The sequence below is a fragment of the Solanum tuberosum genome, unplaced genomic scaffold (genome assembly GCF_000226075.1).
Source record: "Solanum tuberosum cultivar DM 1-3 516 R44 unplaced genomic scaffold, SolTub_3.0 scf00052, whole genome shotgun sequence".
Lineage (NCBI taxonomy): Eukaryota > Viridiplantae > Streptophyta > Magnoliopsida > Solanales > Solanaceae > Solanum > Solanum tuberosum.
In genome coordinates, this window is record NW_006238977.1 from 2,167,776 (window position 1) to 2,192,890 (window position 25,115).

General features: G+C 33.0%; 2 protein-coding genes across 4 annotated transcripts; one reads left to right on the top strand and one right to left on the bottom strand.

The window, feature by feature from the left end:
- The first annotated feature begins 13,108 nt into the window (after nucleotides 1-13,108).
- LOC102600003 (UDP-glycosyltransferase 74F2-like) lies at nucleotides 13,109-15,267 on the top strand. The gene is made up of 2 exons (XM_006344061.2): nucleotides 13,109-13,798; nucleotides 14,255-15,267. Exons 1-2 carry the CDS (start codon nucleotides 13,151-13,153, stop codon nucleotides 14,981-14,983), a joined length of 1,377 nt encoding a protein of 458 aa, XP_006344123.1. The 5' UTR covers nucleotides 13,109-13,150; the 3' UTR covers nucleotides 14,984-15,267.
- Nucleotides 15,268-16,706: 1,439 nt separating this feature from the next.
- LOC102586902 (mediator of RNA polymerase II transcription subunit 19a-like) lies at nucleotides 16,707-24,729 on the bottom strand. 3 transcript variants are annotated; one of them, XM_015307210.1, is made up of 7 exons: nucleotides 24,581-24,729; nucleotides 20,745-20,811; nucleotides 19,724-20,013; nucleotides 19,310-19,537; nucleotides 18,371-18,430; nucleotides 18,087-18,226; nucleotides 16,707-17,050 (listed from the first exon to the last, which is right to left on the bottom strand). In XM_015307210.1, the coding sequence occupies exons 2-6, from the start codon at nucleotides 20,773-20,775 to the stop codon at nucleotides 18,215-18,217; spliced, it is 621 nt and encodes a 206-aa protein (XP_015162696.1). In that variant the 5' UTR covers nucleotides 20,776-20,811; nucleotides 24,581-24,729; the 3' UTR covers nucleotides 16,707-17,050; nucleotides 18,087-18,214. The 3 variants fall into 3 exon arrangements, with proteins under 3 accessions (XP_015162696.1, XP_015162695.1, XP_015162694.1); XM_015307209.1 differs by lacking the exon at nucleotides 16,707-17,050 and adding an exon at nucleotides 17,150-17,558; XM_015307208.1 differs by lacking the exon at nucleotides 16,707-17,050 and adding an exon at nucleotides 17,150-17,563.
- Nucleotides 24,730-25,115: the final 386 nt, after the last annotated feature.

Genomic DNA, 25,115 nt, shown 5'->3' on the forward strand with positions numbered 1-25,115 from the left:
GGACAAATGAAATAATATATATTATTTGAAAATTACTTAGAAAGTACAATAATTTACAGTAATTAACAATAGAATATTTTAAAGACAAAAAAAATTGATTGAATCTCTAAATTTTATTAGTACCACATAAATTGAGAAAGAAGAAATAACCTTTATTATTTCAAAATTGCGTAAAAGATATTACAAATCATACAACAATAATTAGCAATTTAGATTTGGATGACTCTCCAAATTTCATTTGTGTCACATAAATTGAGACAACAAAAATAACATTTATTGGGTCCATTTTAATTTATTTGTCTTATTTTTTATTTATTTATTATATTTAAAAATTACGTAAAAATACTATAAATCATGATAATTGACAATATAAAATACTATATTTTGACAAAAACTTGGTTATTAACCCCAAAACATACCATTTATATTATAGCACGAGCCACATTATCTAGTATGTTAATAAATGGTGATTTTTACGGTCATAATTCATGAATGAATGATGTAACCCACCACCAAACTTTGACAAGACAACCAATTCAAGATATTTAATTGGTAAAAGTATCACAACTTGTTCTCTCTAGATATTTATTAATGGTAATATATATTATAGCTTGAAATTTATAAGATTTCACCAAAGTTTACACGTAGGATAAATAATATTGAAGTATGTATTGAACAAATTTTCATCATTTAAATTTGCTTTAAAATAATATTTTTTATATCCATTTAATATTTATCAAATTCTATCGATTAGATTAGATTGAAATTATAATTAAAAAAAAACAGTAGAAATTTCTATTTAGAGGTATAGTTAATATTATATTTTATTTACTTTTCAAGTGTGGTGCAATTTATTGAGGTGTAATTTTTGCTATTTATTTTTATTATATGATGTAGTTTTTTATGTTGCAGAATTTGATTTTTAAACCAAACACTATTGCCTGTCATGTATTTATTGAAACTTTCTTGATGTTTCTTTTTATTCTTTTCATTTCCGCCAAACCTAACGAACGTAAATTAACTCATTATTTAATATTTAACGGAAATTAAAAATGTTAACTTACAAAACTAAAACTATTAAATTTTCGGTGCATACTTAACGGATTAAGCTGTTGGCTATAAGTTTAATAATTAAGAATTAAAGATTTCCAAAATAAACAATCATATATGTGGATTTAGTTCTATTTGTAGATTTTAATATTTGTCATGTAACTTTATTTTTGTGTGTGATTTAAATGGTGTTTCCACTAAGAAGTCATATATGCACTATGTCTTTTAAAATAATGAAATGAGTTCTTACATTATCTTTTCATAGCATATTAAATTTATATACTTTTTCAGTTTTATTTTATGTGGCATTGTTTGATTTGATATGCTATTTTTTAAAAAGGTAGATTTTTTAAATGTGTGGTCTAAAAAATTTCTTAGATATCTGTATAAAAATAAATAATTACATTATGGATAAAAGGAAAATTTCAATGTTAAATTGTTTCTAGTTATAGTAATGTGACATTCTTTTTTCGAGATGACCTAAAAAGAAGGGTGACACATAAAATGGGACTGAGAAAGTAATAACTATTCTCATAAATTTGTTAGTAAATTTCATTTAAAAACTCGAACTAGTTTGTTTCAATTTAGCATTTGAACACTTGATTAAGTATTTATATTAGTCAATTTCAATTCAAAATTTGAAAAATAAAAAAATAAAAAAATAAAATATATATATATATATATATATATATATATTCTTAAATGATTGTTACATAGATAAATTGATGTAGCAACCCGAAAGGTTATTTTGTGTTTTTTGCCTTCTCCCCTATTCAATCCCCTCCATAGCTTTTGTTAGCTATTTATGACTTGTGGAAATAGGTGGCACAATTTTTGAGATGATCAGATACGTTTCAGGGGGAGTTTTTGGGTTTTGGGGTTTGAAACTTGGAAAGTTTGACCAACGTGAATAGTTGAAGTTAACGAGTTCGATTATGAGTTCTGAAGATATTACGAGGTTCGGAAGGGATTTATGACTTATGTTAAGAAGATGAATTATATGAACAAAACTCCATTGAAGAGCTAATTTGAGAGAGAAGTAAAACTAGAATGAGAAAGGGAAAATACTGTTTTATTGAATTGAGGAAATCATGCTACATACATTGTCTTATATATATATCCACACACTGACTCACTTAACTGATCACCTCTAACCAACTTACTGACACATTCTAACTAACTAACTAACTAGCTAAGCACACTTGCACCATTCACAGTGTATGTATATAATAATACAATTATAGCTAGTGTCATCAAGGTACTTGTACACATTTAGTTAGTTCCTTTACACCCCCCTTCAAGCTAGGAGCTATGAAGATGTTCTTCATGCCTATCTTGGACATATGATATGTGTGAGGGCCTTTTCCAAGTGCCTTAGTAAGAATATCTGCAGGCTGTTCTAAGGATGGCAAATAGGCAGTGGTAAGTAATCCATCCTGGATCTTTTCTCTGATGAAGTGGCAGTCAATGTCAATGTGTTTTGTTCTCTCATGAAACACAGGGTTAGCAACAATTTGTAATGCTGAAGTGCTATCTGAATAAACAGGCACTGGTAGGGAAATGTCATCACCTAATTCCTGAAACAAACCAACAGTCCAAACAACTTCTGCAACAGTTGAAGCCATGGCTCTGTACTCAGCCTCAGCTGAGCTTCTGGAAACTGTAAGCTGTTTTTTTGACTTCCAAGAAACAAGAGAATCTCCATACTTGATTAAGTATCCAGTGATTGACCTTCTGCTGTTGATACATGAACCCTAATCAGCATCACAAAACACCTGCAAATTATTCCCACCAGTAGATGACATTAGAATTCCCAGACCTGGTGCTGTCTTCAAATACCTGACCAATCTGAGTGTTGCATCCATATGTGAGGCTTTTGGTGCATGCATAAACTGACTGAGACACTGAACGGCATATGATATGTCTGGCCTAGTGGTTGTGAGGTACAACAACCTCCCAATCAACCGTTGATAGCTTGTAGGATCCTTAAGGAGTGTATCAACATGTGCAGGATTTATGTGATTATCAAACTCTGTTGAAGTGAGTTTTAGATTCAGTTCTATAGGTGTTGACACAGGTTTAGCTCCTGATAGTCCCATGTCTGCTAAGAGCTCCCGAGTGTACTTCCTTTGATGTATGAGAATCCCAGCTTCACTTCTAGCAAACTCCAACCCAAGGAAGTACCTTAGTTCCCCTAGGTCTTTAATTTTGAATGCATGCTGCAAAGCTGTCTTTGTCTCATGGATCATATTGGAATCACTGTCTGTTATCAGTAAATCATCTACATAAACCAACACAACCACCAAGTGGTTTTCCTTCCTTTTAGTAAACAAAGAATAGTCTCTAATGCTTTGTAAGAAGCCTGAGTCAATCAAGGTAGTAGTGAGTTTAATATTCCATTGCCTTGAAGCTTGTTTAAGCCCATAGAGAGATTTCAATAGTCTACATGCTTGATCACTGCCAACTTTTCCACTGAAACCGTCAGGAGGTGTCATATATACTTCTTCATACAAATCTCCTTGTAGAAAAGCATTATAGACATCCATTTGATGTAATGTCCAATGGTTTGCAGTTGCAATAGAGATAACAGACCTTACAGTTGCCATTTTCACGACAGGTGAGAAGGTCTCTTGGTAATCAAAACCTTCCTTCTGATTGTACCCCTTAGCAACTAGTCTAGCCTTGAACCTCTTCACACTGCCATCTGCATTATATTTGATCTTGTACACCCACCTACACCCTATGGCCTTTTTACTCGTAGGCAATGTCACTAATTCCCATGTCTTATTGTCTTCTAGTGCCTGGAGTTCATTCTTCATAGCAGCTACCCATCTAGGATCTTGGATTGCCTCTGAATAGCTAGATGGTTCTGTCTCAACAGAAAATTTGGATACAAAGCTCTGGTATGTAGGTGATAATCCAGCATAGTCTAGAACTGAGGCAAGAGAATAGTGACACCTGTTTGAACCAGCTTTGGTCACATAATCTTTGTGCCAAATAGGAGGTCTAGAACTTCTATTTGATCTCCTGACAGGTGGTGAAGAAGTGGCATATGGACAGGAATCAACAGATGTTGCAGTAGTGAAATCAACTTCACAATTCTGAGAAGGAGATGAGCCTGCACTATCTTGGCAATTAACTGTAGATGTAGACTCTACAACTAAGACATCATAGACAAATAAATCTGGGGAATGCAGTTGTTTTGTCTGTTGAGAAGTATTGTCTTGAAAAGGAAAGACTGTTTCCAGAAATACCACATCTCTACTAATGAAGAACCTTTTATTTTCCAAGTCATACAATTTATATCCTTTTTGAGTTGTACCATACCCCACTAAAACAGATTTTACTGCCCTTGGACTGAATTTATCATGTGTGGTGAGATTGGTGGCAAAGCATAGGCATCCAATAACTCTCATGTGCTCATAAGAAGGAGATTTCCCATACAATTTCTCAAAAGATGATGCATTTCCTAATGCAGTAGAAGGGATTCTGTTCAATACATGAGTAGCAACATGAATACACAGACCCCAAAACTTATCAGGAAAAACCAGCCTGAAATTTAATAGTCCTTGCAGTTTCCAGGATGTGTCTATGTCTCCTTTCCACCACCCCATTCTGTTGAGGTGTGTATGGACAAGAATTCTCATGAATGATGCCATGAAGTTTAAATAGATCATGACAATTAGTATTAAAAAACTCAGTACCATTATCAGATCTTATCCTTTTGATCTTTTTATCAAATTGAGTTTCTATTCAGCAACAAATTGTTTCAACAAACTAACAACATCAGATTTAAGCCTCATTAAGAAAGTCCAAGTTCATCTAGAGTAGTCATCAACAATGGTTAAAAAATATCTCATACCATCATAAGTTTCAACTCTATAGGGACCCCAAACATCCATATGTAGAAGCTGAAAAATACAAGTAGAACTACTAGTGCTATGTGGAAAAGGTAATCGTGTCTGCCTGGCAAGTGGACAAACATCACATTTATGTAAAGCAAAACTATTACCAAACTTGTGAAATGCAGAAATTTTTCTAAGGTTCTAAAGCACTCGAAAGTGACTTGACCCTCAGATGACATTCTAGTGTTCTTATGGTTTGGAACACTAGAATTATCCTAAGTTTCTCAAATGAAATTCTTGATAATTTGAGGGTTGATTCGAACTTCATTTTAATAATTTTAGACTTGAGTTCTTACCTTGTGGGTAATTGACTTTGAAAGAAAAAATTTAGTTTTGACCTTGAGACTTTGAGTTGACTTTTGACCCAATATTTTATTTAAATTTTTATATTATAATATGGATATCGATAAATTTGTATTCATATGTAAAGCATAATTTTGATATATTGAAATTATCGTAAAAACAAAGTTGGAATTAGGTGAAGTTGGTTAGAAGATTTTCAAAACTGATGTTGGATGAAACAACATTTAATCTCTAGTTCTGGTGATATTGCACAAATGTTATCCCAAAGAAGAATTTAATGTTATATTTTGGAGCTTTTTTTTCTTCACCTCATATAATAATTTATCCATCTCCATGCTCTATTTCCAAAATTTGTCAATAGATCTGATCCAACAAAGATACGAGTTAAAGAAAAGGCTTAGATAACCTTTCACATGAAAATTATTTTCTAAGCTCTAATATGAATGTGTAGACTGTACAGGGGAATTCCGTGAGCAAACGAAAAACAAAATTAGTTGGACAGACCATACTAGCTACTAAGAATGATCTTAGATTAGCTATCAAAAAGCACAAGTTACTATTCAATCAAGAGAGAGAGATCTAGTCTAGTTATTATATAAGTAGAAATGTGATGTTTGTTGTCGAAAATCCCTAATTACAATGACAAAATTTCAGCAACACTTTTTGGTCACAAATAAAATTCTAGGTACGAGAAAATTTCAGCAACACTTCTTCGTTGTTGGTTAAAATTTCAACAAACACACAAGTTCCATATAACGTCTTTTTCCTTGTCAATGAAATGACATGTCACAGACGACCAACATATACATTCACAGGCTAGTGAGAGTAGGACTAATAGAAGAACATGAACAAATGGTTATTGTACTTCAGACTATTCCTCAAAATCGTCATTTCGACCACCACATGGCACTAATATATCCATATTGCTAAACAAAAAATGAACTCAGTTTTGATCAGAGAAGAACTAGTGCAATCAACACAATGAGCCACAGATCAAACCCAAATTAGTCAGGATTTGCTATATGAATTCTATATAACATTTGTTATGAAATGGAAGAAACTAGAAAGAAAAATTAAAGAGAGAATGAATGATAACTCTTTGTATTGATTCAAATAGAAGAGTACATAACTATTTATAAATTATTAAGGAGAATAAAATATATTGTTTTTCTTGTAGATATTAAACTAAAAGGAAACTGCATATTTTGCAATTAATGTAATTCCTAGACTTGAAAGGAAATTAAATACTATAGAATATTTTTTAGACTAAAAAGAAAAAAGTAAAAAGATTCTACCAAATTTCAACATTCCCTCTCAAACTCAAATTGGTGTATCTAACTTGAGTTTGAACACTTAATTATTCTTGAAAAATATCTTCTACTTACTTTTGTTGTGGCAATTAATAGAATTCATCCTCACATTCTTCTTCTACTAATAGTGCTTGTGATTTATCTTGTCTTTGAACTTGCACACTTTTGTAACATGACCTGTTTGTTTCCAACTTCCACATAATGCTACAGATCTCCACCAACATAATTTTTCCAAGTGTGTTTTCTTTTTGCAATATTTGCAAGAAGGATAAGCAACTTTTCTTTTTTGATAGTTTGCATAAAAGATACCTTCAACAACTTTATCTTCTCTGCAAGCTCTTCTCTGTTCTTGTGCTTGAAAAGCACTTATCAATTCTACAAGGGAGATGGTAGAGAGATCTTTAGACTCTTCCAAAGCAGAGATTTTAGACTCAAATCTCTCGGGAATAGTTACAAGAATCTTTTCAACTATTCTATTATCTTTAAAATCCTCACCAAGCAACCTGTTTTGTTGACAATCAAAGAAATTCTGTCAAAATAATTAGTGATAGTCTCACCATCTTGCATTCTAAGAGATTCAAAATCTCTTTTCAAATTCAGAATTTGATTTTGTCTGTCTCGTTCACTTCCTCTGTACTCCTTCTTAAGTTTTCCCAAGCTTTTTTTGTTGTCACACATGCAATGATTTTAGAAAAGATTGAATCTGCAATTGAATTTTGAATTACAATTTTGGCTTTGTATTTTTTGATTTTCTCTGTTGAGTGAAGTTTGATTTCTGCATCAGAAGATTTTTCAGAGAGTTGTTGTATGTGTTTGTCTTCCATTACAGTTTCCCACAAATCATAAGCCTCAAGATAAGACTTCATCTTAACTGCCCAAATTTGATAATTTTCATCATTGAAGGTTTGTGGGGAATTGAAAGAAAGAGTATTGCTTGCCATGGTTTGAAAATAAGGTTTAAAATAGTATAGATTAAAAATTGGTTAAAAGTAGCTCTGCGTTAAAAATAAAAGCACAGATTAAAATTGGCCATGCGTTAAAAATAAAAGCACGAGTTAAAATTGGGTTGAAAATAGGTATGAAAATAAAGTGGTTGAAAGTTCTTCTTCAATGAACTCACAGATCCATTAAGATCAATGGAAGGATCTGATACCACTGTTATGGAATGGAAGAAACTAGAAAGAAAAATAAAGAGAGAATGAATGATAACTCTTTGTATTGATTCTTGCATTGATTCAAATAGAAGAGTACATCACTATTTATATATAATTAAGGAGAATAAAATATATATTATTGTTCTTCTAGATACTAAACTAAAAGGAAACTACATATTTTGCAATTAATGTAATCCCTAGACTTGAAAGGAAATTAAATACTATAGAATATTTTTTAGACTAAAAAGAAAAAGTAAAAAGATTCTATCAAATTTCAACAACATTCTGCTCTTAGTTCTATTTCATACAATACTACATGATTTGCTTTTAAGGGAAAATTACAGGACAAATGTGAAGTTCTTGCTGATATGAAAAATGAATCAGTAGTTGCAGAAACAAATTTGGAACAAACTTGTTGACATCTTCCGTTGAACTGGCAATGTTGACAGATAAGTATGCAACACTCAGCTGGTGACATAAATGTTCGAAGCGTGGACGATGCCACAGTCCACTAATGTGCTATCATTATGTGTTAAACGACGTTCTTTGAAATACAGAATGATCTGTATAGTATGGGGAATCCCTTGTGTATGTAGTACTTTATCTTTGAGCCCTTGGATGGTACAATCGGACGGGACATCCACAAGAACTGTCATGTTCATGTATACATTCATGAAGATACTAAGGCGCTCAGGATTATAATTCAACTTGGATCGAATTCTTGAAATTATGTGACGTCTCAGTGGTGATTTTTCCATGAACTCTTTGTAGCTTTTGGTGATGGACATCCCGCTGATCTAAATGTGTAAACAAGAACAATAATATTTAAATGTTGCAGTAATGAGTTCAGCCAAAACTAAAAGTTCAAGAACATAATTTTAATATCAACATTTCAATTAGTAACAGGTATGATCAATTAGATCGTATAGGAGTAACAGTTCAAATTTCACATAAAACATTGAAGAACTTGAAGATTTAAGGAGCTGAACATAAAAAGAAAAAAGAAAAAAAAATGAAGGGATCATTTTCCCAGAAAAAAAACTTGTTAATATTTGATCTTTGTGGAATTGCTTTGCTAATTCTACACAGTTAATTTGTATCTCACGTTTCAACTCTTGGTGATAATGTATCATCGATTCAAGACCTTTGATCATATGGTCGTCACCGTTGAGAATCTACTCTTCAATTATGAGAATCTGATTTCCAATTCTCACCGAATCTTTTACATAAACCGCAATTTTATTTCACAACTGCACAAAAGAATTATCCATTTGAAGAAGACATAAAATGAAATTGTGAAAGAGAACAAATCGAACAATATAGAGCTCAGAAAAAATTGTTTTCTTGAACCAGATGAAATAAGAACACCATGAGAAACAAAGAATCTTGAAACTCCAACTATTTATAGGGCACCTTTTTTTTGTATCTTTTTACCGTTAATTTTATTTTACTGCATTATTTTCTTTTTACACCATAATAATAATTCAAACTCATTTTTTATTTTATATACTTCTCTTCTTCTTCTTTTTCTCATATATTTCTTTATTTGTTTATTTTCTCTATTTCTTTTTTTTCCTTCATAAATTCTCCCTCAATTTTATTTTAGCTTTCGTTCTAGCAAATTGAAATGAGATAGCAAAAGGATATTGCGAAATATTCGAATTGTCAACAACTGAAGGTCGAGCATCAAAAGGCCGATGCTTTGTCTCAAGACATTAGCATTCCTAAATGGAAGTGTGAAGATTTTAATATGGACTTCATTACTAGTCTACCTCGTACTCGTAGTCAGTTTGACTCGATTTGGGTTATTGTGGACCGAATGATGAAATTGGCTCACTTTCTTCCCGTAAAAACTTCGTTTTCAGCTGAGGAGTATCAGGGGCGGAGCCATATAGGCTCCATTGGACACCCTTCATTGAAAAATAATACTATATATACACGTAAAGTTTTGACTTTATATTGGTATATATAAAATTTGGACACCCTGAAATAACAAAGTAATGCGTAGTGGAGTTGGCAATAGCCGTCGCGAACCTATTCTCTGCCCCGGTTTGATCCCCGCAGGAGTGCATTATTTTTCTGCTGTAATTATTTTGACTTCTTGAATTTAATCAAGTTAATAAACATGCGTACTTTTAACATAAATGTTCAGTAGCTTGGTGGTTAACTGTGTCATGATTGGCTTCAGGGACCCAAGTTCGAATCTTACTTCCACTAATTATTATTTTTTCCAATTAAAATTGAATTATTTACTTAAATTTTAATACATTTTCCTTGTGGAATAAGATTTCCTTAAATTTAATACTTTTTCCTTGTGGATTTTTTTCAATTAAAATTGAATTATTTTCTTAAATTTTAATACCTTTTCCTTGTGGAATAAGATTTCCTTAAATTTTAATTCTTTTTCTTTGTGGAATAAGGTTTTCTTTCTCTATAAATTTGAGACTCATTTACCCAAATTATATCACAATATTATTAAGAATAGAATCCCAATAATTCTCTCTCTATTTTTTCTTCTCTTTCTCTTATTTTATAACAAAAATAATCAACTTAATATTTTAGTTTCATGTTTCAATGGACATGAGGAATTATTATAATAGAGTACAAAAAAAAAGTTCGACATCTCTAAATCAACCTAATAAAGAAACAACGGTAGATCAATTAGAGATGTTGTCACAAAAACAAAGCATTAATTTAAATACTCTAGAAGTTGATCTAGCAAAAAGAACTCCAGTTATAAAAATGTTTCAGGATATGAAACCTCGTCGAGTACAATTGTAATAATATATTTAAATTATGTTTTCAATAGTAGTTTATTTTGTAGTTTTGAATTATACACTTGCAATTCTATTAAAAATATTCTTATATTTGATTAAATATTGCTTAACTTGATTATTTGTTTTGGCAATTTAAATCATCGTTTTTTAAAAAAAAATTACTATTAAAAGTTTGGACACCCTTCATGAAATTCCTGGCTACGCCACTGAGGAGTATGCCAAGGTTTATATCCGTACATGGAGTTCCCTTGTTCATTATCTCCGATCGTGGTACTCATTTTATGTCTCAGTTTTGGAAATCGACTCATAAAGGTCTTGGTACTCAAGTTAAACTTAGCACGACTTTCCACCCTCAAACTAATGGACAAGTCGAGCATACTATCCTAACCTTATAAGATATGTTAAGAGCTTGCGTAATTGATTTTAAGGGTAACTGGGATGATCATTTGTTTCTAATAGAATTTACTTATAATAATAGCTATCATTCTAGAATTGGGATGGCTCCATTTGAGGCTCTTCATGATAGGAGGTTTACGTCTCCTATTGGTTGGGTTGAATTTGGTGAGGTTGCTTTGATAGGGCCCGAGTTGGTACATGAGGCTATGAAAAAGGTTCGTCTCATTCGTGAAAGGTTGAAAACGGCTCAAAGTCGACAAAAGTCTTATGCCGATGTTAGAAGAAGAGAGCTTTTGACAATTGGGTTTATTTGAAAATTGGGAATTAGGTGATAATGCATCTTATAGGTTGGGCAAAATGATGGGATTGAAGTATTAAGTGAAAAAATCATTATCGTGAAAATAGAGTTGGAATTAGGTGATACTCCCCTTGTCTCAATTTATATGATTCATTTTCCTTTCTAGTCAATTCAAAAAAGAACGACACATTTTTAAATAGAGAAAATACATAAAGTGACGCCTGAATGTGTCCCGAATTTTCAAGAAGACATCTTAACTTTGCGGGCGTTTTATTACCCCATGAAACTATTTCAAATCACAATAAATAAACATTACGTAAAAAGTACTATAAGTCACAATAATTGTCAATTCAAAATAATTAAAATATATATGAAAAATTTTCGATCAAAGATAGACTTATTTGAATCTCAAAATCCGAAAAGTGCCATATAAATTAAGACGGAGGGAGTAACATTTTTTCATTTCAAATAAAAATATAAGCTAGGTCCTAGACGTCTGGTAACTGGACGACCTTGGTTCTTACTCTTTAATTAGCCTTTAATTGATTTGATTTAAAACTAAAAGACATTATAATAGATACTCCATCAAATAATACGGAAAAATCAAACACTCCTATTAAATGTTTAAGATCAAACCGTACGACAACAAAGTTTTGCATTCTTGACTTCTTGATGAAGAATTGAAGTGTTTCTTCAAGAACATATTTGCGAAAGAAATATTTTAATAATAATATATTTTGAAATGATATTTTAAAAGTAAAAAATCAAAAATTAATAGTACAATACCGATACCAAAGAGAATCGATATGATTAAGATGGTTTAAAAATCTAATTTCGATTATACATTATAAAATACCCAAAAATTTGGAATGATATATTTTTAAAAAAAAATAACCGATCGAATCGTCTTATTGACACCCCTAGAATTAATGGTGTAGGTGTAGAAACACACTTTTGACACTATATTGAAGAGAAAATACATAAAGTGCCCCCTTAACTTAGACTCTTTTTTCAAATACACACATAAATTTTGCGGGAGTCCTATTACCCCATGAAACTATTCAATCACAATAAATACACCATTTTTACACCCGTTTTAAAAATAGTGCCGGTGGGTGTTTGTGTGGAAGAAGATGGAATGAAAAAGGTAGGGTTTTAAAAAAAAGGAATAAGAACAGATGGGGGTAGGGGGAGTGGGTGGATGGGTGTGAGGAAGAAGAAGAATGGAAAAGGGGCCCTTTTTTAAAAAAAAATTACACCTATTTTAAGCATCTAATTTTTTTATTTGTCACGTCAGCTATTTGAATGGTATTTAATTCATTATATACTAGATTAAGGGATAAGTAAACGCCTTGTGAAGTTATATAATTGGATGAGATCATCAATTATATAATGAAATTTGCTGCCAAGTTCACGAGGAATTTTTATGTTTATTAAAAAAAAAAAAGTTGGCTCTATATAATTGGATGAGACCATCAATTAAATTTAGCATGTGAAGAAGTCTAGTTTAAAAAAAAAAAAAGGAATATTAAAATAGCACTTGGGTTGCAAAGTCAAACAAAAAAACAAAAATAAAATAAAACATGTTGCATATATAAATTCAATTCCTATGATACCATAAGAGAGAAACAGTTTCCAAATCTGATGGCTGTTATTTGTGTTTTGATCATTAAATTTATTGTACTTTAGGTTCAGAACTTTGGCAATTATTAATATTAAATTAATACTCTTTTCTCCCTTGTTTTACGTGATGCAAATACTCTTAGAAAAATTAAATGAATACTTTTAAATATTTTGATCTATCAGTCATTTTCACGTATAAATTTACCCTCGTTTAAGAAAATACTGCATTCAATTGAACGGTAGGGACTATATTTCATCTTGCCTCAATATCTGTATATATAGATAACAAAGAAAGAGGACTTCAACATTCAATTGTGAGCATATCAAAGAAAAAATGAACTTAGCTCACAACAAAATTCATTGTTTGGTAATACCATTTCCAACACAAGGCCATATAAATCCAATGCTTCAATTCTCCAAAAGATTACAACACAAAGGCATAGAAATCACACTTGTTCCTACCATTCACATATTCAAGAAAAGCATGCAAGAATTGACAAGTTCCATCACAATTGAGCCAATTTCTGATGGATATGATGATGTGAATGGACTTTTTTGTGCTAAGTCCATTGAAACCTACTTAGAAAGTTATCAAAAAGTTGGATCACAAGCTATCATTCAACTCATTGAAAAGTTGAAAAACAAAGGAAATCCTATAAATTGTGTCATTTATGACTCATTCATGCCTTGGATTCTTGATGTTGCAAAAATGTTTGGACTAGTAAGTTGTGTTTTCTTCACTATGTCATGTGCTGTTGAAAACATTTTTTATCATATCCAACTAAAGGAACTAAAGCTTCCTGTTGAAGGACATCAAGTTTTGCTCCCTGGATTACCACCATTAGTTCCCTCTGACTTGCCATCTTTTGTTAATGATTTGGGGTCATATCCACCATTCTTGAAGATGCTTGTTGATCAATTCTCTAATATCCAAGAAGCTGATTGGATCCTTTGCAACACCATATATGAATTGGAGAAACATGTTTGTATTCACACTCTTGATCTTTTTTTATTATTTATTTATTCCTTAACTACTTGAAAGGGAGCCTCGGTGCAATGGTAAGAAACTATGTTGTTCAGATCCTTTAGAAATGTACTTGCACTTATGTCAGATCCTCGAAAAATCAATAACTTTTGGAGGATTTAGCACACACTCCATTGACATTTTTTGAAGGATCCCAATTCCCAAAGCCCTATGTGTCACAAGCAAACACCACATGTGCTTTACTATTTTAATTGGTGAGGGTAGAGGGTTTTTGTGCATTATAGCACATGCCATGACTACGGGTTCTTTACTTTTTGGTGGTGTATAGGGTTTTTGTCACATAGAGAAAATCGATTCTTGCTACTCTGTTTGCTTAACACAAGTCTTATTTAACTTACATGGACCACTTCATAGTTCATTTATATGATTATTATTTTTTTCAATTATGAATAGGAAGTGGATTGGATAACAAAGAGATTGTCATTGAGGACTATTGGACCAACCATACCATCCATGTATGTGGACAAGAGACTTGAGAATGATAATTCATATGGTTTAAGTATGTACACACCTAAAACTGATGTTTGCATGAAATGGCTAAGTGATTGTGATGATGGATCAGTTGTGTATGTCTCATTTGGAAGTATGGCTGAATTGAAAGAAGAGCAAATGAAGGAGATAGCTTGTGGATTGAAGAAAAGCAATCACAACTTCTTGTGGGTAGTTAGAGAATCAGAAGAGCCTAAAATTCCAAAAGATTTTTTAGAAAACATCACTAAGGAAAAGGGGCTAGTTGTAACTTGGTGTCCACAACTAGATGTGTTATCACACAAAGCAATTGGTTGTTTTATGACACATTGTGGATGGAATTCTACTTTAGAGGCCTTGAGTTTGGGAGTTCCAATGGTGGCAATTCCAATATGGACTGATCAATGTACAAATGCTAAGTATGTGATGGATGTTTGGGAGATGGGAATAAAGGCACAAGCTAATGAAAAGGGGGTTGTTAAACAAGAAGTTGTGGAACATTGCATAAAAGAAGTTATGGAAGGAGAAAGAGGCAAAGAGATTAGAAAGAATGCAACCAAATGGAGAGAAGTGACAAAAAAGGCCATGGATGAAGGTGGAAGTTCAGATAGAAACATTAATGAGTTTATTGCTAAATTGATTAATGCGTCGTAAAGCTTTAGTGTGTATTCAATAACTATATGTTCTTCAAGCTAGTGTTGTCTTATATGTACCAAGATTTGGTACAAGTGAGTGAGGTATGCAAGATTTTGCATAAGCAATATCAATTTATTGTCACAATTTCGATTTGTGAGTTTGAGTTTGAAATCATGATGGCCTTTAAGGCTTTGCCTAATGACCTAAGTTGATAATTACTTTCTATTATTTTCAATGTTCACCTATTGTATTTTTTTGCTCATAGAAATGATGTGAAAAATAAAAGGATGTGGATTATTTGATGATGTATTTCCATGACTACATATGCTTATCTCATCAATTATCATTTTCTCTATTTCCTTTTGCTAATGTGCTCCCACATAATAATGCAAAACATGTTTCCCAATTACTTTTCCTTTTGATAATTAATGTGCCCCACACAATAATTGCAAAACATGTTCCCAATTATAATACTAGCCAAGTCAAAGATGATTGATATACAATATGGTTGCAAAAGAGTTATGTTCATGTATTTGTTTGAAAATATGTCTTACATATAAGGATGGCGATGCGGATTAGAGCGAAGTAAAGTTTTGACGCGTTAAATTTAACTCACCCCTTATTTAAGTATTAATTTATATTTTTTATTTTTTTATGTTCTATTTAGTTTTTAAAACATGATGATGAGTCTCTGACCTTTCTTAGTTATACAAGGTGTGATAAATATTCATTTGAATTTTAAGTGTACTTACTTCCATAAAGTGTGATAAATTAATTGCAAATATTTCATTGGAATCAACCTGATCTATGGTAGCTAGCTACAGACTGTTCAAAACACTAAGGAACCTCTCATGAACCCACACCTGTCGTGCCCTGCCCAAGGAGCCAAGTGGTGTCGACCGACACTCCTTCATCGGAAAATTACATTGTGTAATTAGAATAAAAATATTTTTGTTATGTATATATATTACACATTGATACTCCTTGACTTTTACACGATTTTATTTCTTTATATTTTGATACCCCTTAAACGTAATTCGGGCTCTGCTACTGGCCCTGTTAAAAATTTAAAAATGTTAGCTAAGACCTACCTTGCCCAACCCATTTAAGTATTGCCCCACCTTGTCCCATTAAGCCTTTGCCATGCCTCGCCCTTGACCTGTCCCATTGCCATCTTTTAACTTAAATAGAAAACCTCATCAATGTCAACTCAAAATATTATAACAAGTGCCAAAATTTTACATGTTTATCACTAATGATACATTAACAATTATTAGCTGAATAAAGTCTTGAAGCACACAAACTTCAAGTATTACTCTATCTGAAAGAATAACTTGATTTCATTTTAGCCTAGAGTCTACAACAACAAAAAAACTCCAGCCTTAGCAACGAGAATTCCTCATACAATACATATTCCTACATCCTTAAAAACTCAGACCTGCCTACTATGTCCTTCTTTCAGGACAAATATACCTCCGAACTATCATAAATGGTATACAAATACCCTCCGTCATACTTTTAGGACATTGTTTCCCCTGCAGTCAAAAAACTAGAGCATATATAACATTTATACTTGCCGTCCAAAAAGATAAATTATGGGTGCTTTGGACTAATACCCTATTATATAAAGGACGAAAGCGTATGAAACACTAGCGCTAAAAATGCTTCCTGGATGATCCAGCAAATTCTCAAGGCTAAGCACTACTTTGAAGAAGCTGACCATGAACTTGAAACTGTGCAATAGATGGAACAGATCTCCATTAAGGCTTATCTATCAGTCCATAATAGGACCAGTTTATAAGGTGCCTTGGTATAAAAAATTGTATGCAGGAACAAAGGAGCTGAACAGACGATCTTTACTCTCAAAATGGCAACATATGATCGACTGCCTCACACGAGATTGCTTGCGTATATGAGGCATAGACACAAGCTCAGTTTGTCCCATTTGTCTCTTGGAAGATGAAACCAACCAACACTTGATTTGTCGATGTAATGTCACTGGTCACCTGTGGAACAAGCTATTAGTAGGGAAAGATGCCCAGACAGTCTTGATTGGCAAGGAGAACTCGCTTGGGCGATTGAACACTGCAAAGGAAGGAGTATTGTATAAAATGACATTGGCTACAACTATTTACCATGTATGGCAAGAGCAAAACCATCGTATCTTCCAAAATGTTGCAGAGAAAAGTAAACATTCGGGAGATCTATTATAGAGATACTATGTATCCCAAGATAGCTACGTATATAACATAGTTTGATAACTACCCATGCTAGCTAGCTCGGGAAGAATTATTAGAGAAGAGAACAGGGGATGCTAGGTACTTCTGGGCTAGGAGCAATATGTCCTTCCCAGCTAGAGTTTTGTTTTTGTTCCTTTCCTTGAGCTGTACATTTTCCATTTGGTAAATAACATCTTTTAGTTACCAAAAAAAAAAAGTGCTTATGAAAATAAACAGTTTTTAGCAACAATGCCAAACAAGCTCTTAGTATAATAGATACAATGAGGTTGTTTTTCAGCACTATGTACATTTCACTAAAATCTACTTTCAACAGGTGCATTCACCCTCTTGGAATTCTTTAGTTGGTCCAGAACCTATTCTGCATGGAAAAGAGAAACAGAAACATTATGCAACACAAAAGGTAACAGAAACTATGATGTGCACTGTGCTCTTGGTTGAAAACACCAAAAATAGATGATAACAACAGAATGCAATGCCAAATAACTCGTGTATTAAAAAAGTCTACTAACTCTTCTACTTTTTTTTTTTTTAATAGTCTCAGCAACCCTTCCATTCAGCAACAGAATATATACCAACAGACAGTCGGACACAGATAAAATCACAAGCGACACTAAAAGCCCATAATTAGGAATCTGCTTTTTATCCAACAAATGCAAATGTTCAAAATCCACAAACTGAAATACTTTAAAGTCATATATATGAACCTCATGGGCACCTAATGGCTACAAAACAGGCTGCAAACAGCTTTTGACGTCAATAATTAGTCTTTCTTTTTTTCCAGAATCAAATAGGATTTAGACCTTGTATAATAGGTGGCATGGATGGAAAGACTCATGAAGTTATTCAATGTGTGGGAGATAGTAGGATAAGAACTTCTGTACCTTGGATATTTTACAATAAGAAAAGGATCCATCCAAATTCTTAACTGCAGCACAGGAGGACAGTAACTTATAGCAGCACATGTGACATTTCAGCCTGTAACCTTTATTGCCCCAATTTCATCAATCTTTTAGCTCTTGTGCTGCAACATTTCAGCATGTAAGAATATTACCATTAGTATAAGGTGAAGGTATGGTCTTAATATACTGAAAAAACTGCCCATATAATGATCTCAGAAACGAACCTAACATTTGCACAGATTATATTGAATGCAATATTATCTTACCTTGTTTCTCTTGTGTTTGTTAACATCATTAAGATCCTCCTTGCCATCATGCATCTTTCTCTGATATCATCAGAAAGATCATAATCAGTGAGGTCAAACAAAAGCATAAACACATTCAATACATTATAGCTATTTGCTGAAGTCCTAAAAGTGTCAACTCTGTGATGAACTTTTTACAGCAAGAGTGATCCCAACAAGCCAGCTCAATAGTTAAGCTCCTCTAGGCCAAGACATCAAATCAAACAAGAAAAATTACCCATAATTGTTACATAGAGAAAGAAAACAATGTCAACCTCTCATTATAACAGTACATAGCATACAGTACGACGAGAAAAATTACAGAATCAAACTTCTCGTAAATTCAGTACATAGCATACACAGTAAAAGATGAGAGCAATCAAACAAACTAGAACTTGAAGCTACTGTTACAAGCAAAAGGCTAGTCATGGAAATGACGATGTATATACCTTATTGAACTAAGTCAATGGCTATCTTTTGACACAGTAACTGAAAACTGAAGGTCAAGCAACAATTGATTCAACAAAACTCTTGAGCTAGATATTTCCCAAAATTAAAACTTTTTTATCCTGAACTCTATTCTACTTGAATCCTATAAATGCAACTTATAAGCTACATCACAAATGATGTAGTGGAAGTTCATGGAAGCAAGAGAAACGGATAGCAAGATTCTAAGTGGGACTATTAAAAATATTTCTGTCAGTTACTAAGTAATGCCATTTTCAGTAACGACACCATTGGGCCTATTATTAAGTGGCTTTACTGTGAACCAGTCTTATAAACTTCTTAAATATGAAACAACCACATGATATTCACAGTATATGGCATGCCAGGAGAATCACCGGATTTGCATAACTCTTAAATTTGCTAGTTCTTTTTTGATAAGTTAAATAATTTTATTAACATTTGCTAGTAGCAGACCTTTTCATGATGTTTCGTTGAATGGTCAGCACCAGAATCATGATGGCCAGTTTTATCTTTCTTTTTCTCTTTATCCTTATCTTTACTTCGATCTTTATGACGGTGTTTGTGCTTCTTATGCTCTTTGTCCTTCTCCTTGTCTTTATCCTTGTGCTTCTTATGCTTCTTCTCCTTGTCTTTCGACTCACTTTTAGACTTTCCAGCTACAGTGGGGATCCCTTTTTCAGACTATGAAACACCAAATCAGGAATTAGTGGAACAGGCAAACTGGCATTATAGAAAAGCACAGGGTTAGAGAAAAAAATGCAGTTCCGCGCCGCCATCTTCAGAGATCACAAAGGAATAAAAGGGTTACTTAAAGAGCTGAATCAGACATACTTATATAACTCAAGCTTCACACAATAGGTTTCTCACCGGAGGCAGAACAATTGGAGCTGCTTCACGTAGTTGAAAAGCTTCATTAAGAGCATCTAACTCAAATGGTTGGATGCGTGAATTTGTCTCTTTTAAAGACGACGTATCACATATAAGCTGATCCAACTGCATCCCTTCCCCTTTCCTAATCTCTCTGTCTCCTACAACATTGTGAAGGTAGCGTGTATCTGAAATTGACAATGGAAGAGGCTTCTTGCAGAAGAACTCGTGATGAGGCAACAACTTGAAGTGATTAATAAGATCCACAGCACCTGCAAGTTCTCTTGGCCCTAATAATGTATTTGGACCAATCAACCACAGGAAGCCAATGATGTCTTAATTAAAATGAAAAAAATTTCAAGGAGAAGAAGATCAAAGAGTCAAATGATTTGATTTTAAATTCTTCGTCAGAATTTTTTTAAAACGGGAAGCGCAATATTCTATCAGCAATCACAACCTTTACAACACCTAAACTGTGTGCAAACTGTGACCACTTTGGCAAGACTTCAAGCATTTTTTAGTAATTTGTGAGATCTTGTTACCAAACTCGTAACCCTATGAACAAAACACTACCAGCCAACATCAATCCAAATGCTGCAAGATGAAGCTGGATAACACATTGCTTAGTACAGACATTTTTGCAAAACCTCATTCAAAAAGCGACAAAACTAGCATCACTAATCTTCGTTTGTTTCCCAAATGTATGATAGTGGTTACATACTTGGAGTGCAAAAGAAATAGGCAAATACAAGTCAGAAGTAAATCAACCACTTCCACTTCCTGAAATTAAAAAAAAAATGGCACCACAAAAGAAAAAGAAAAACAGAAAAGAGAAATTCAACACCAAATACATCAAGCAGGAAATTCACATACAAGAACAGATCAAATGCAATGCATTCCATTCCACCTTCAATCAAAACCTAGGCATGCAATATGGACCCAAGTAGAGTCAAATGTTAGCAGTAGTCTTTTTACCCTAACATGCAAAGAAACTGTTCAAAGACCACAGTAAGAAGCTCACCTCTTCCAAACTTCTTGCTGTCTGGATCCATCAATTAGCGCCCGGCATAGAGATAGAGCATTATTTCCTGGAAAGTATTGGTAGGTAAGACAATGTCCACAACTATCCAGCTAACAATGGTCTACTTATAGGATTTGGAATGCAAACAAAATGGCAATGGCATTATACAAATTCACATGTAAGCTGGCTTAGTAACCATGGTGAACCGATAAGGCGCATCAATTTCAGTATTTATACAAAGTAAAAGACACCAAGACACCTTGGTTTGGCATGGATTAATTTTAGTCAAACCAAAATTGTTAAGAGTAAAAGAAATGTCAGCTCCAGTAAATCCAGAATGAAACCAAACATTAATCTGCCAAACTAGTGAGACAACTTAGAATGTGAATTCACGAACAGATCAGCTCGTCTAAAACCCCACATCCAGAGGGATGTAGAAATTTCTCACTGATCATGTAATGATACTTAAATATAACGTTGAACAGCAATAAAATCCAGCAGTATACATTTTCTTTAACAAGAAGTACAAGGCTCTAAAGTATGAGTGATGGGAGTCTACAGAATAGAGGGGAAAGTAAGAAAAGGAGACAACAAAACATAACTGGTAATACATGTTCAGAGACGATTATCGGGAGATATTATGAAAGTTAAATAGGTAAAAACGGAATAAAAAGGAAGTAAGTTGTTTTCAGTCTAAACCTTTATTCTAGAAGAGGCATGAAAGAACGCAAATGATGAAGACAACCAGTTTTGGGATGAAATTAATAATAACACGGTTCCCATGTATCAAGTCATCAAAATACATCATAACATGAATAGTGAAATAAGATAATAAATGTCTAGTTGGTCAGGATACTCGGCTCTCACCCGAGAGACCCGGGTTCAAGTCCCGGCAACGGAATATTTAGGGAAAAAAAGATAATAAAAAACTAATGTTGAAAGCCGTCTCAAGAGGAAACATGCAAACGTAAAAGATCCCACTACGCAACTTTAGACAATAGACCAGGAGACTAATACTCCCTCTTACCAGATAAAATGACCTGATTTTACTAACGGGGAGTTCAAAAACAGAATGTATGAATAGATTATTATATTGGGATTGGTAGAGAAGTATTATAAAAATAGTTTATTATTATCCGTGAAAGGTGCGTTTACGCCCTAAAACGAGGCATAAAACATGTTGAGTGTTTCGCCTCACTTTATAAGCACTTCGGTGTCGTCATCAAGGATGTAAAACATACTTTTCCTTGCCAATGAGTGCAATCTTGAAGAGGTGACACTAAACAATTGATATTTCATTTTATTATAATTATTTTTCAATTTCTTTGTCAATATATTTATTGTTCATGCTTATGATTATTAGTCTTGGACTACACATACATATTTGTAGTTTTTCTCCATTTGCATCTTTTTCCAATAAAGCACACGCTTTATTTGCGCTTAAAACCCAAATGACCTTAGAACTTTTTTGTGCGTTTCGCTTTCAATAACACTAATTATTTTTTTATTTTTTTTGATGAAGTACAATAACACTAATTATTATATGGATTTAGGAAAAGAGGTGGACAATCCAGCAGAAGAGATCTCACATTAAGTTGTAGTCAAGGATTTGACCTAGTAGTCAATAAAATGGATGAAAAACACGATTCAAAATTTAAATCCCAACAGAGACAAGAAGAATAGTAGGTGATTTTGTTTCATCTATCTAAGCATTCATGAGAAAACTTATTTGGTACTTGTTCTTGTGGAAGGTAACATGTACCTGGTGGAATAGCTGAGATGCATACGAGCATTCCCAGAAACCATTGTTATCAACTGATAAAATAAAAGGAGATGTCGCATGAGGAGTGTCATAAAATACATGAAAGGTTCCATGTATCAAGTCAATTTTAATTTCTTTGTTTGATTTCTTATAATTTGTTTCACTGCATAAAAAATCTTTATTATAGCTATACATAACATTTCAACCAAAAAGTCTTCTTTAAAATATTTTGAGAAGATTCCACATGGGTCAATTTGGGCTACATAATTATCCCAAATCCGCCCCAACTTTTGATGGGCTGAATTGACGTGACAAAATTGGCCACCCAAACTTGGGTCGGTCATGTTTTCATTGGCTAATTTTGCCACCCTTATGCCATAGTAAGTTATAAAAAAAATGGTCAAACACATAAGGGAGACCCTTAAACTTGCCACAATTTTTCATTTTGGCACCTTAACTATAGCGTGTTCCAATTAGACACTTCAACATCATTAAAATTATACCTATTAAACACAAATAAGTGATGTGGCAAAGTGTGTGCATCACATTTTCTCTAAGAGAGTGAAAGCCTAAAAAATTATTCTATTTAATTTCTTTTCCTGTCTTCTTTCTATTGTCATCTGAAACTACTGAATCATGAAATACTATATGAGTCAATTTAATTTAATTGAAACAATAACTATCAAGATCTTTATGATACAAAATAATGATAAAATTAGATAATCACTATTTGGCATTTAGTATAATAACCATTGGCCTGGGTCTCTAGGATACAAGAAAACAAAGAGTTGTGGACTAAAGGCATACATTTTTAGTTTAATTATCTATAGGAAGGAGAAAACAGATAATGAGAACAACTTATAGCACTAATAATGCACAACACAAAACACAATACTGGCAACAATTGGGATTGAAAATTGAGAAGAATATGAGCAAAGCTTTAGGGGAGGGGGTAGGAGACGATGGAAGAGACTAGGGTTGAAGAACACTGGTATAACGATTGGTATTGAGAAGTGGGAAGAAAATACACTATGGGAAGGGGGGATCATGAGAAAATAACATATATATTATTTTAAAATGTTGTTTTAGTAATATATGAGTCCAAATGCCACATATCTTCATTTTATTTGGAACTTATTCATGTCAATGAGTGTGAATAACACACACTTTATATTTTTGGGGAATTTTCGGTGAGGTGCTTCAAAGACAAAGTTCAGACTTAAGTGTCTAATTGGAACAAGCCATAGTTAAGCCTTAAGGTGCCAAAATGAAAATGTGGCAAGTTTAAGGGGCCTTTATGTGTTTGGTCTATAAAAAATATAAAAGGCATCAATTTATCAGTTTGATTCATTTGAGGGAAATGTGCCGTATGAAGAAAAATGATTGAGCATTTCAAATGAGGCAACAAGGAAACTTGGTCATTATTTTGGGAAGGAAAGAGTAACTCACTAGCAGGATATATAACAAAAGAAAACTCACAATCTGCACAAAAAGAAGATAATTGATTGGGAATCCTCTTTTCAGATATGACAAGGGCTGTCATGTGTTCTTTTAATTACTGCTTTGATTTGTTTGATCAGAAGTTCTTCAAGAAACAGCCTCTCTACGTTGGAGAGGTAGTGGTAAGGCCTACTACGTACACTCTCCCTCCCAAAACCACACTTTGTGGGATTTCACTGGATTTTTTGTTGTTATTGTCTATCCTATATCTTTTTCTAAAACCATACATTTACAACATTTCGAAAAAAAAGACCAAAACTCAATTGACAATAAAGGAAAAAGATCAATCCCAATAAGCAATAACTAGACTTTCAATTTCCAAAATCTTAGGCCACCTTTAACGCCAAAATTCCAAAATTTCACATACTAAAAAATGCCAGTATATTTCAAATTCACTCGAAAACCAAAGTTAAGTCATTGTTCCCCATTCTCATCATTTAATACATTCCAGTATCAACCAAACATCTTCATCGCCAGAGTTCAATTATAAGCAAAAACACAGCAAAGAGGAATCCAAAACATACAATCATACAACATATATGAATTCAAATTTCAACGTAGAAAGAAAGCATACTCGATCTGACAGAGTGATCGGAGAAGCAAATTAGGGTTCCGGCGAAGCACGAATCTATTTTGCTCTCCAATTGAGATGCTATTAAAACCCTAATTCCTCTTTCGCCAAGTTGAGATGCTATTGGGGGAAAATGGACCTGGATTTTTTAATTAATAGTATATATTATCAACCTGTCATTTATTTGTTAAATTAATAACCCTATAACTAATTTTCTTTATAAACATGGTGTTCAGGCGGCTCTTTTCTTAATCAGAGATTTTGGTTCGAGACTTAGATATAGGGAAAAAAAGTTTCTCCTTAATGAGGTTTTAAGCGCGTGATGTTGAATTAGTCAGATTCCAATGCAGATATAGGATATCAAATGGATTTTTTTTTAAAGAAAACATGGTGTTCAATTCCATTTACGCGCAATTTGACTAATTTTATGAGATATTTATCATCTTACACCAGAATTAGGTATCAAATAGCAATGCCGAAAGCTAGAAAGGATGGAAGAAATCAGTAATGTTTTTATTTGTGTTGGAATTTGGAGATG

Coding starts and splice junctions, on each gene's coding strand:
- LOC102600003 (XM_006344061.2), top strand. CDS start 13,151: ATGAACTTAGCTCACAACAAAATTCATTGTTTGGTAATACCATTTCCA. Junction 13,799..14,254: donor TATATGAATTGGAGAAACAT/GTTTGTATTCAC, acceptor AATTATGAATAG/GAAGTGGATTGGATAACAAA.
- LOC102586902 (XM_015307210.1), bottom strand. CDS start 20,775: ATGGATCCAGACAGCAAGAAGTTTGGAAGAG. Junction 19,538..19,723: donor CTCCAATTGTTCTGCCTCCG/GTGAGAAACCTA, acceptor GGTGTTTCATAG/TCTGAAAAAGGGATCCCCAC. Junction 18,431..19,309: donor CAACGAAACATCATGAAAAG/GTCTGCTACTAG, acceptor TGATGATATCAG/AGAAAGATGCATGATGGCAA.